Below are 11688 nucleotides of genomic sequence, written 5' to 3'. Positions count from 1 at the left end.
GCTAAGTCCTCTACACGACTAATATCTAAATAGGATCTAAACTAGATCTAATTAGGTCTAGTAGAAACTATAAGAATAAAACTATCTCGCGATTAATAGTTTATTTAGTAGTTTTTTAATATCCTTTTATATAAGGTCTATAGATATTGAATTAGATTCTTAGATTTCTTATATTCTACGCACTCCTATATACCTCTAAGTAACCTCACGTCTAAAACGAATCTGATTCTTCTTGCCTGTGCCGTTACAGTAATAGTCTTATTATCTTACTTAAACTTAGTTAACTTACGTCTTTAGTAAAAGAGCTTTATTAGAACATATAATATCTTACTATTTTTAGTTATAGAAAAAGAAAGAAAAAGATAGAGATATAGTATTATAAGCTAATAGTAGTATTATCTATAATAGATAAAAAAAAAGGTAAGATTGATAAAGTATTAATCTTATTAAAAAGAGTAAAGTATAGTAGTAGTAGTAATAGAGATAAAGATATAGAAGTAAAAGCGTAAGTAAAAAAAGAATATTATAATAGAGTAAAGAAGAGAAGATTAAATTAAGAGAAGAAGAAGTAAATATACTAAAAATAAATACTAAAGTTAATTCTACTATTATAGTAAGAGACTTATAATTAAGAATATTAATTAGTATATCAATAGATATATACTATCTAACTTAATCAATATTTTAAATAATAATATAAAATTAAGAAAATAGATATATAATACTCTATCTTAAAGTATACTATAATAGATATCTTTAGAGTATAACGTTTTAGATAAGAGATAAAGAATTAGATTAATATCTTACTCTTAAGCTAAAGAGTAGTCTACTAGACTAGATTTTTTATATATATATAAGAAGAAGAGAAAGAAGAAGAAGAAGAAGAAAATTAAAGCTTTTCTTATACTCTATAGAAGGCGTAAAAGTAAGAGCGATAGAAGTAGTAGTAAAAATTAATCTAGCGTAGAGATAAGTACTTAATATTTTACCTATTATAGATAAAAAGAGTAGTATTAGATATATATATAGTATACTTAAATATAAGACTAATTATATTTATTAGAAAGTTTACTAGAAAAAGTATTAAGATAAGACTATAGGTTAATTAGATTACGTACTAAGGGTAATACTAGAAAAAAGAAATATTAAACTCATTACTACTTAACAAAGTTAGACTATAGATAGACTAAAGATTTATAAGTTTAAATTATCTAACTATTAAGAGTATAGTTAGTATAAGAGATAATTAGATAATCCTTAGTCTAAGAGATTATATTATAAGATTAGAAGTTAGAGAATTAGTAAATTAATAGAATAGTCTAATCTATATTATATAATTATCTAATTATTTAGATATCTAATAAAATTAGATATTAGAAGGGATTAGACTAATTAAGAAAATCCTATACTTAATTGATTTAGTTAGACTAGGAAAGGAAGTATATAGTCCTACTAATCTATAAATCTAGATTAGGAGATCGATCGGTCCATTATCTTAATATATTCTATTTGTTCGAAGTTCCCAATACATAATCCTAATTAAAATAAGCTATAGATATAATTTAATATACTAATACTAATCTATTTAATAGACTGATACATAACTATCTTATAAATATAAAGATACTAGTAAGAAAGTATTATTTAAGATTAAATATAATAAAAGTAATAATAAAATCTATTCATGCTAATATTTTTATTAGTTCTAGTCTTACTATTCCATCTATTCTATTCCCTTCTCTCTTTGTAGAATATCTAGAATAGACTACTATTCTTAGCTTTATAGAATATATTATCTTAGTATAATAGTATATTATATAACTCTAAGCTCTATAATATCTATCATCTTTTAACGTAGACGTTCTTAGGCTTTTAGCTATCTTGTTATTTATTAAGGAGAGGATTCTTCTTATTACCTGTAACAATAGAGGATAGAATTAGATTAACCACTGATGTTCTATGGCTCAACACTCTACTCTACTGGCGCAGACACTCGTCCAGCCGCTCCAAATCCTTTAGGCTCACCTGCTAGGCTGTCAAGGCTACGAGTCAAAACACGACCGCTGAATCATCTCCTACCATCACTCTGATCATTGGCTCAAACCGTGTCAAGCTCATAGATATTAACGGCGGCTTTCTCAAGGCCGTTATAGCCCGAGCGAACAGTATTGTGATTGCAGGTATCCAGGACCCCTCTTTCAAACTATAACAGGACATTCTTTTAATCCCGAAGGGCGAGGGCTCCCGCGTATAACTAGTAAATATTGACGCTGCCGTCGAGACAAACGCAGCCACTGCCACTGAGTCACTCAATTCGGACGGTGAAGGATATATTGACTGTGTCATTGCCAATGTCAGCATTGGTAATGTCTACAAGCAGCTCCTAGACACCGACCTGAACGGCATTAAGAGGCACATGCAAGTCGACTTCTTTAGTGCCTTTGCCCTCGTCAAAGGCGCAATTCCGCTTCTACCGCAGGCTAAAGGCCCCAAGATGATCTTTGTCTGGTCGGGCGTTGCCAGCTTTGCAAAGTGTCGAGAGTCTGCGGTCCCCTGGTTCTTCTCTGCTGTCACCAAGACGGTTCTTCATTACACCGCATCCTAGCCCCATCTTGAAAATAAGTGGATGACTAGTGTCGCTTTCTCGCTTGGCTGGGTGCGTACTGATGGAAGCTTCATTCTTTCCAACGCGCTGTGCGTGCGGCCCCCTCTGAGCATCGAGTTTATGGTAAGCTCAAAAGAAGAGACTTGATTCGTTCGTACAATATGATGAGAGATCTGCAGATGCTTACTTAAGGCAAGGCAACGGCGAGGAATCCTTCAACAATAGCTTTTCATTCTTAGCGTAGTATAAGTGGATATCCTGATCTGACACACCTTCCAACCTTGGATTAGAAAGTCGATTTCAACTGACACTGCTCGCAAGCTTGCTTTCGGAATATCAACTATATGAATCGGGGTTCCACCTTTTTCTGCCTGCATTGCATAGCTAAGGCAGACTCTAACTTTTCTGATCACCAATCATATTGCAAGTCATATGATCCGTGTAGATCTAAGTCACTTGTCAGTTAGGTGTCCGTTCTTCCTGTCAGGGAGAGCAATATATTTCGTCAGACGGAGCAATTCAATCTGTTAGGCGTGCGAGTTGGTTCTATTAGGCGTTCCAGTTGGTCGTACCAGGCGTGCCACATGTTTCCTATTTTCGAGACAGCATTGGGCAGCATTGTATTTCGTGCCCAGATTGGGGAAGTGGCTAATAACCGGTGACATGGGTGTCCGGAGATCCAGAATCATCATTAGACCACTCCCGGAAGCTAAGTCTGAGCACAATGATCTTAGCATTAGTGTGATAGGTGGGGCTGTAGCCGCTAACGGCTATATGGATTTGATCGACAGAGCCGATACGCCCGAAAAATGATCTCAAAAATTTCAAGATGAGATCATGCAAAGCTGTGTAAGCAGTACCAGAATAGTATATGGTTTCAGGATGTTTAATAAGCGCTGAATGATACAACTAGTTAGCTAACTCTTTTCAAAAAGGCGTGGAGAGCAGATATAAAGAGCTGGACGTTGTTCTCTTAAGTGAATATCTACTACAGCAACGTTCATCTGTCTCTGCAAATACGTTTTATTACTAACAATTATCAATCTTCTCTTTCTCAATATGGTTGCCATTAAGACCACCACCCTCGCAGCAGTCCTGATCTGCACCGCCTCAGTCTCGGCGACATGGTTTGTATGTTGTTTCCTGACCAAACCTTAGCATGTACTGACTTCAGAAACAGCACGTGAATAGAGGCTGCATCCTTCTCAACCAATCTATCCTCTGCGCGGGCAACGACGGTGCGCGCCAGATTGACGGTGGTAGTGCCCATGTCGAAGCCAAGTTGGACCAGTCCAACCACTGCCAAAAAGACTTCTCGTGGCCTTCAAGCTATGGTGATATCTACTATGGTGCTGACAACTGCCTTTACGACTCTAAGGGTATGCGAAGACCTTTCGTTGGAATGCTGGTGACTAACTAGGACCAAGGCCAGAACATCAACGGCCAGTGCTGCTAAAATGCTCGCGTTGAGTACGGAGCACGGGGCATTCAGTCAGAAGGTGGGAGTGACATATGGCGCTACCATGGAGGATGCGTAAAGTTGCAGGGTTGAAGGACGAAGACTGTTAACCAGAGTCGCTTCTTATCATTCAACATTGTCCTATATGTGTGGCGCTATGGTCGTGCTGTTGTCACGATGGACTTCAAAGCTTTCAGTCTCACTTGCTACTATAATCCGTTCGCTATTTACGTCTCTGTTTTTTAATAAAGGGCTGGCGTGATCTCTTTCAATAATCAGGAGAGGACTACGGCGGCCACACCCACGTTTGTCGATCCAGATCATTCCCTACACCACCAGTCGCCTTCCTCGGCCAAGATATACTAAAGCCATCACCCAAGCCTTTTCCTTTTCTTCTACACGTCCAAAGCACCACTCCCGTTCCAAGTAGAAAATCCTAGAACTGCGGACTCATCTGAGAATTTGACTCTGCGGTGGCTCCAAGATAACAATCAGTAACGATTGGCAAACTATTGGCACTTTCAAGCATAGAACCGATTGAGTTTGAGGAGTTTTTTGTATTGGTATTGAACAGTATTGAGACTGCGGAGCATTCGATGAAAGGTGGCCTTGCTATGTAGGAAAGCACAACTATAGTAGCTTTTTAAAGCTGTTGATACTCAATTTTAACCGAGCGGCCTTGTTATATCCCTATCCAGTCATGCGCTCGCTTTTGCGTCTTTAACAAGAGTGGTGGCATGTAGTTCTGTGAACGAACGATTCGACATGCCCCTCCGGACTGTTGGACTCGAAGGGGACTTTGAAGCGGAATTCAAGGCGTTGTGCGAACGCGACACAGAACTAATAAAGCAGGGCCAGTGCCCCGACGCTTTCAATCTCGCCAAGCATGAGTCAGGCAGAAGTCGAAGAGTGATGAAGCTTTCACATGCTCAGTATCACGGAACGAGCATTGCGATCTTGTGGACGTCCTTTTCAGACCTGTATCTCCGAGTCAAGGTACTTATTGATCCTACATTAGCCCTCTATCTGTCATACCACTAGTCGGTACGAAAGAGCTCGATAAACTATTGATAGACACTGCTAAGATCGCATCCCACAGTCGCCTTCGCTGACGCATCTGGCACGAGAACCATGCAGGTCAGGATGTCCAGTCCCGCTCCTCAGCTATCAGGAAATATCACCATGGCTTTACTTCTCACTACAGCCTGGGCCGTAATGCCATCCGATCTGACACGCAAAACAGACATCGTCTTTGGGCACGTAGTTGCTGGTCGCAATGCCAAGTTCTCAGATTGTTCAAGCATCTGCCAAAAGCGCGAAGATACGTCGTTGTCGCAAGTGTATCCCACAATGCAGGAAAGTGTTTCTGCTCAATCCCTGATATTTTTGCAGTCCTTTCTGATGATAAACTTAGCTTTACCTATATTTCGTGGTCAACTTTCTCGAAGCGCTGTGCGTTCGGCAATGCTTCCATTGTTGCTTTGGGGTTGTACCTCGTAGTCCATCAACTTACATAGATCATTGAACAAGGCATCTCCATCAGGAGCAGCCAATGAATTTGATATATTCTAAGCATTTCTTTTAAAGAGACTCGAATAGTCAATGACTTGTCGGGCGGCTCGATGGATCCAACAGGATAGTCTCCAACGGAAAGCTGTGACAAAATTAGCTAGTTGTCCTGTGAGTACTGAAGATCTCTTGTCCCAGCTTCACCTATGTCCATCTTAGAATTGATCCAGGCACACTGAAACATAGGTTTTGTTGGCACCAGGCTTGGATCCTGGTAATGATCAATGAGTCCGAAAGATCTTGAGGTAATGATCAATGAGTCCGAAAGATCTTGAATACACTGGTTCAGACTACCTCTCATATGTTCTCGACCCTTTCACTTCGGCCAATGGGTTTATTATCTAGTGTTCATCTTGCTCGATATACGGGAACTTCAAGTCCAATGACGTTGTCACATATAGCCTCTATTTCCGTTCCAAGCTCGCCGCAGAACGTATCTCCGCTTGGTAGCTTGAATTGTATCAAGTCCTGGAAGGTAAAACTCAATTCCGGTACTAGGAATCGTTGAGAGGTAGCTCTATGCTCTCAGTATTCGGAGGGTTACGTTGGATTCGTACTCTAGATCTAAAGCTAGAGTGCCTGTTTAGTTCGGGTTCATGCGCGGAGCTAATGTATCCAATTCCGGATCTGGATAGAGAGAGGATTCCTCTCCAGGAAAAATATGGTAACAAGGAAGTACGGAATCAACCATTGCTAGCATAGATCTGAAGCCTTGGTGGCTACCAGACCGAATGACATGTTGAAAACGAACTACCTGAGTTTGCTCATTGGTACCTTTCAAGGCTCGGAAAGACGTTCACTCAACAGGCTTCTTTGTGAACTGAGTAAGGAGCTAGACGTCCCCGACTGGGAACTGTAGTAGTGCAAACGGAAAGCACTGCGCTGGTAGAAATGACACTTTGAGAGCAATATCTCGCTAAGGTGCATCCCTAGGTGAAGAACCGCCCCCATTATGAGGTAGGCTTAGGGTTCAGGTTGTCTGCGCCTTCATTCGAGAGTGGGTACATCTGCTATCTCAATCATTGCTTTGGATTGATTTTCATTGTGGATGACATAATGTTCCTGGTATTGATAGCTGATGTTTTGTTAAGAAAAAATTCCATTTGTGTTTTAAGTATATAGTCTAGGTAACTCTACGAGTGTAAATTAAAAAAAAATAAGAATAGAGGGATCGTAGGAAGAGAATGGATGTCTAGGGACAAGTGTGAACTTTGCAATCGAAGACTTGTTCTCTACCACTACCCAAGTAATATCATCCTCAACACACTAAACTACTCGTTGTGTGACAGTAGTGTGCATTTAGATGTGGATCGGATTGCAGCCGATATTGACAACACCCTATAATGTTCATATCAGCAAAATGGAGAATGATATTGGAAAGGTTTTATTACCGTCTGATGAGTCTTGTTACAGCAAACTGCCTGCTGAGAGCACATCCTATTGAGGGGAACAAGGTTGCGGAAAATAGCAACAGTAACATCGTTGCACTGTCCAAGAAGGTTCTGCAGGTCGGCAACATCGGCATCGATAGGAAAAACGGACTTTCGGCTGGTTGCCTTCTCGGCAGTCTCGTTGTTGCAGCAGTAGACTTCGGCGTCTCCACCACACTGGTTCTTGATGGCCTTCGCATCACGGTCGTTGGGGACGCTCTTCGGGGCAGCGGCGGCGACAGCCACGAGAGTGAGGAAGATAACCTTGGCGAGCATCTTGAAAGTGATTTAATAGATTGATGTTGGAGGAAAGACAAAAACTGAAGTTAGGTTAAAGTATTGAACTGAGTACGAAAGTGGTCGTGGTCGTGGTCGTGGTGGTTGTAGTAGTTATTATTGAGAACGAAGATGTTGATGATAGAATGTTCATGTTTAGGCGGCTGGAACTGGAGGTATATATACGCAATTCAGAGAAGCAAGATCCAGATCAGATAGGACACGATCGGTCGATGGGATTCAGGAGCTTCCAATCGAACGAAAGATAGTCCGCAAGACTACATTACAGGAAGACCGCATTGACCAAACAAAGTAAGTCAAAGGGACATTAGCCAAGGGTTCAGGACTGAGCGCGCTGTAGGTATTTTAGGGGCCTGTGCATCATGGAAAACGCCCTTTTTAGCTGACACGATCCGCTAAGCGATAATCGCGGTCGCTAGGATTTTCAGGAAATACAAGCTATAAAATATAGATTACAAATCCCTGGCTATAGATTTGTTTAGCTCGTGTGACGCCCGACTAGATGTCCAGATGGGAGACCGTATTCGATGGCTAACCGTAGTACAAGTTCCCAACCGTGACCTAGAAAAGGATCATTGTACCGAGAGTTTGGTTCATCGTCTTGCCGCGGTGAATTGATCGTGATCCACGCTAGCGAGCGCTATGGCTCTCTAATTGCTATTCACGCGTTGCACCTAACTGGGACATACCGGTAAGCTAAAACCCCACTCAGCATCACGCCAAGCTTTGCACGAAAGCCCGACCACGCCAGAAGAAGAAAAAACAGTCAACAAAGCATTGAACCTGATCGCCAAAACGTCGGTTTCCATCCGGTTCAGGCTGTTGGGATAGACGGCGTGCGTCACGGGAATCTGTGCACACCCTGCAGGGCCACGGCTGTACCGAGTACGTACCACTTCTCAACAGTATCATCGACACGTCTGCGTTACCATCGCGCACTTGGAATTCAAGCGGCTCCTCCTGCAGGGGTATCATCCACGCAGTCTACTTTCTATCTGGTCAAATGGAAAAGAGCGCTTCGACTTTCAAAGTGATCTGGCACTACGCAGTATGCACTCTGTCGCCCGTGTCAGGGTCCGGTTACTTAGTATGGCTGGAGGCCGTTTGGAGTCCATCCGTAGCCACGACTGTTTGCATGCCATTACTTAGTAAAGCATTTCTGAGTATTAGTACTGCTGCACATTACACGCAACGCTATAATGGCTTCTAACTGCTCAATTAAACGTGTATATGCATATTCAGCCTTGTCGCCGTACCGGTGAACTGGAGCTAGCTAGGTTTCCAGAAAGGAAAAAGAAAATAAAGAAGCAATGTGCACAAAAAGCAAGCAACTAACAGGCGAACAGAACATAGAAAATAAGCATAAGACGTTGACGCACTCAACTCCTGGCTTTGGCCGGATAGCAAGGTCCTTTGCTTTGGTATCACCATACGACTTGTAGCCGCGATTTTGCTGCTATTCCTAACGCGGAAAATGTTTTTGGAAATGATGAAGATTTGTTCAAAGCTCCAAAAGCTGTTACCCATCGTCTCCTATAAAGGCAGTCACTGTTTCATCTCATCGGATCAGGAAGCAGACGCCATATTACGACCACGGCCTTCGACTTGAACCTAACTAATTTTCTCCAGTTCCGCTCCCCGGAGTCGCATCCAAGGGCGTGTACTTCAAGCCTATCGAGTGGACCCAAAGAAGTAACACAAGGCGATATAATAAGAGTACACACTTGTTGGACAACGGGGGTAAATACTAACAGCTGTCAGCGAATAAGAAAAAACTGATAAGCATTGGGAAAGCTCGATACAGGAGATGATTGAAAAAAGTAGTTTACATGATAAGATGGAGCCAAGCTTCACTTCCGTCGCTTGATGTCACCCCAAATTGGAAATGATCATCGTGAGATGAGTCTTCAGTCATTGATCTTGCCATGCATTCGGACAGCGAGAATAGCGGAAATGATGGTGCTTGTAAAGGATGAACAGACTGACGCGTGCCTCCAAACCACGTGGACGCAAGTAGAAGGTAGGGGTGCGGCCAGCGGTGCAGCGATACATGCACAATGAGTTTGCTAAGCAAGCAAAATTGAATCCTAACGCGCTTACGATATGCGCATCTAACGATAAGCCGACATACAACAAGCTGGGCATGTCGTCGAGTAGATTGGCAGACCGCTTCGTACCGTTCAGGGTTATGCGTGAAGAGGTAGGGCAACCATGGTTTGAGAAATTGACGTAGTTGGTGTTGACTATGCTGGTTATGCTAAATGCTGTTGAGGAGCTTGTTGTACTGCTCAACTGCCAGCTCTCTACGCTTGCCCAAAGGTTCTGTCTACTTATGTCGTTCTTACGCTTGAAAGTACCGATATACCTTGGAGATTGACGTTTAAGCATAGGGCAGTGGCAATGAGATGGCGAAGGAACGATGGAGGACATCGGGATTAATGCTATATCCAAGGATCATGCAAAATTCTCTTCCTCCACTGCCCTTCAACTGTACCCTAGATTTAATCGTATGTATTGAGATGATAGGTTGTACAAAGACAACAAATTGATCTTGTGGCCTTGGACTAGAAGCCAAAGAGTTTCCTAAGGGGCATGAGACATACGATGATATAGTACTTTGTGTGCTGTACTTGTAGCCGTTGTAGCCAGACTGATGTTGTGGTTTAGTAATGTAAAGATATGGAGAAATCGAAGGGTTGCCCAGGCTATCAAGACTCGTGCACTCTGGTATACAATCCTAATGATTGTCCGACCACGCGTCATTGGCAGCCACGGCCCTGCTTACACTGGCCTGTCGCATATAAGCGCGCAGCATGCCTGACACCTGACTTTGTAAGACACAGCCCACTGTCGCTTGGTTGCCTTAAAATCACAGCGTGCCAGCTGTATGACAGTTCCTTTGATCTCTCAACTAACTCATCCCCTAACTACAGCCTGGTGCAATTCATCATGGGCCAATGGTTCGACATGGACAGTGTACGTAAGCCACCAGCAAGCCCCTCTAGCATTCCACTGTCACCCCGCAACTGACAACGAGACAGGACGCCGAGCGCCTCCCCTCTGGCTTTGAGCGCATAGGCCATGACGCCGACACGCAAACTTACACCTTTCGCGACGCAGACGGTATTATGTACGAGTCGGAGCCTGGAAATCGTTACGGCGAACTGCATCGTGTCGATTCGCCATCGTCATCGCAATCTTCGCGGTCCGCGTCTATCCACCTTCTCGACAACCGCAGCGGGCCGTCCTCGCGCACTTTTGATGAAATGTTCAACGATCATCAAGACATGATAAGCAAGGACAACAGGGAGACGGTGCGTATGATGTTGCCATTTGCGCTCATAGGCTTGGTCTTTTTGATCCTGGTGTTCAAACTCTTGTATACAGGTGATGCCGAGTCGCTAACTCACCCCAAAGGGTCACTCGATTGCCATCAAGGCAGTCATGAAGTTCAAATTAAACAAGCAGATACGTGCTGGGCTATTGCCCAAACTAGTCCCCTCACTGTGGAAGAAATGCTAGAGTTGCAGTGCAACGCACATGTGGATCGCGACCAATTGGTGCTAGGCAAGGGCATTTGCGTGCCCGCGTAGCGAGATGGTCTCACAACAAATGTCCCTTAATTTTTACACTTTTATCCCATTAGGGTCGATTAAAAAGAAATTTACTATTAAAGTTTTATAAATTATATCCGTGTGCCTGCAGAGCGCTATATAGAAACACTTTAAATATGTACAATGCTAGTAATTAGGTAGATTTATAGTAGTAAATAGGTAGAGATAGATATTAGATTAGGCTACTAAGAGTTAAATTAGATTAGATTAGGTAGTAATTATTTAAGACCTAATCTCTACCTCTATCTAACTTTGAATAATCAAACCTCTACTTTAATTTAACTCTTAGTAACCTAATATTTATCTTTATTAATCTATTAGTAATTTTTATATTGATATCTATTAGTAAATTTTATATATATATCTATTTAGATAAAATACTAAGAGTTAAATATAAATAAAGATCATATTTTATATAATAGTTATATCTATTTCTATTTCTTATATAAGGAAATTACATTTATATTATATCGATCTATTTTATATAAATAAATAAAATAAGGAACGTGTTTTACTACTAAGTAGCGCACTATACTAAGTGCTGCACCCTACTAAGCGGCGTAGCCTTATTACTAAAGTTAGATTATAAGAATACTATAGATCTCTTTAAAAACTATAGTTAACTTAAATCTTTATTAAAGCTAATATATAACAAATAGTCTTTTACCTTAGTAAATATAAAATAAAAAGTAATTAATTTACTAAAAAAGTCTA

General features: G+C 41.4%; 6 protein-coding genes across 6 annotated transcripts; 4 read left to right on the top strand and 2 right to left on the bottom strand.

Moving 5' to 3' along the window:
- Positions 1-2470: 2470 nt before the first annotated feature.
- Positions 2471-3294, bottom strand: COCMIDRAFT_31128 (uncharacterized protein; the record flags this gene model as incomplete). The annotated part of the gene is made up of 3 exons (XM_007695490.1): positions 2471-2710; positions 2878-2976; positions 3178-3294. The coding sequence occupies 3 exons, from the start codon at positions 3292-3294 to the stop codon at positions 2471-2473; spliced, it is 456 nt and encodes a 151-aa protein (XP_007693680.1).
- Positions 3295-3664: 370 nt separating this feature from the next.
- COCMIDRAFT_10179 (uncharacterized protein) lies at positions 3665-4061 on the top strand (the record flags this gene model as incomplete). Its single annotated transcript, XM_007695489.1, has 3 exons — positions 3665-3736; positions 3786-3984; positions 4033-4061. 3 exons carry the CDS (start codon positions 3665-3667, stop codon positions 4059-4061), a joined length of 300 nt encoding a protein of 99 aa, XP_007693679.1.
- Positions 4062-4338: 277 nt separating this feature from the next.
- Positions 4339-4494, top strand: COCMIDRAFT_110532 (uncharacterized protein; the record flags this gene model as incomplete). The annotated part of the gene is made up of 1 exon (XM_007695488.1): positions 4339-4494. A coding segment is annotated over one exon (156 nt), but the record flags the coding sequence as incomplete, so codon positions are not given.
- Positions 4495-5332: 838 nt separating this feature from the next.
- Positions 5333-5581, top strand: COCMIDRAFT_110536 (uncharacterized protein; the record flags this gene model as incomplete). Its single annotated transcript, XM_007695487.1, has 1 exon — positions 5333-5581. A coding segment is annotated over one exon (249 nt), but the record flags the coding sequence as incomplete, so codon positions are not given.
- A 1351-nt stretch (positions 5582-6932) lies between these two features.
- Positions 6933-7339, bottom strand: COCMIDRAFT_10178 (uncharacterized protein; the record flags this gene model as incomplete). The annotated part of the gene is made up of 2 exons (XM_007695486.1): positions 6933-6971; positions 7025-7339. The coding sequence occupies 2 exons, from the start codon at positions 7337-7339 to the stop codon at positions 6933-6935; spliced, it is 354 nt and encodes a 117-aa protein (XP_007693676.1).
- Positions 7340-10309: 2970 nt separating this feature from the next.
- COCMIDRAFT_110537 (carbohydrate-binding module family 50 protein) lies at positions 10310-10953 on the top strand (the record flags this gene model as incomplete). Its single annotated transcript, XM_007695485.1, has 2 exons — positions 10310-10336; positions 10402-10953. The coding sequence occupies 2 exons, from the start codon at positions 10310-10312 to the stop codon at positions 10951-10953; spliced, it is 579 nt and encodes a 192-aa protein (XP_007693675.1).
- Positions 10954-11688: the final 735 nt, after the last annotated feature.

This window comes from Bipolaris oryzae (assembly GCF_000523455.1).
Source record: "Bipolaris oryzae ATCC 44560 unplaced genomic scaffold scaffold_330, whole genome shotgun sequence".
Lineage (NCBI taxonomy): Eukaryota > Fungi > Ascomycota > Dothideomycetes > Pleosporales > Pleosporaceae > Bipolaris > Bipolaris oryzae.
Note: the sequence above shows the minus strand (reverse complement) of the source record. Positions and strands in the feature narration are given on the sequence as shown.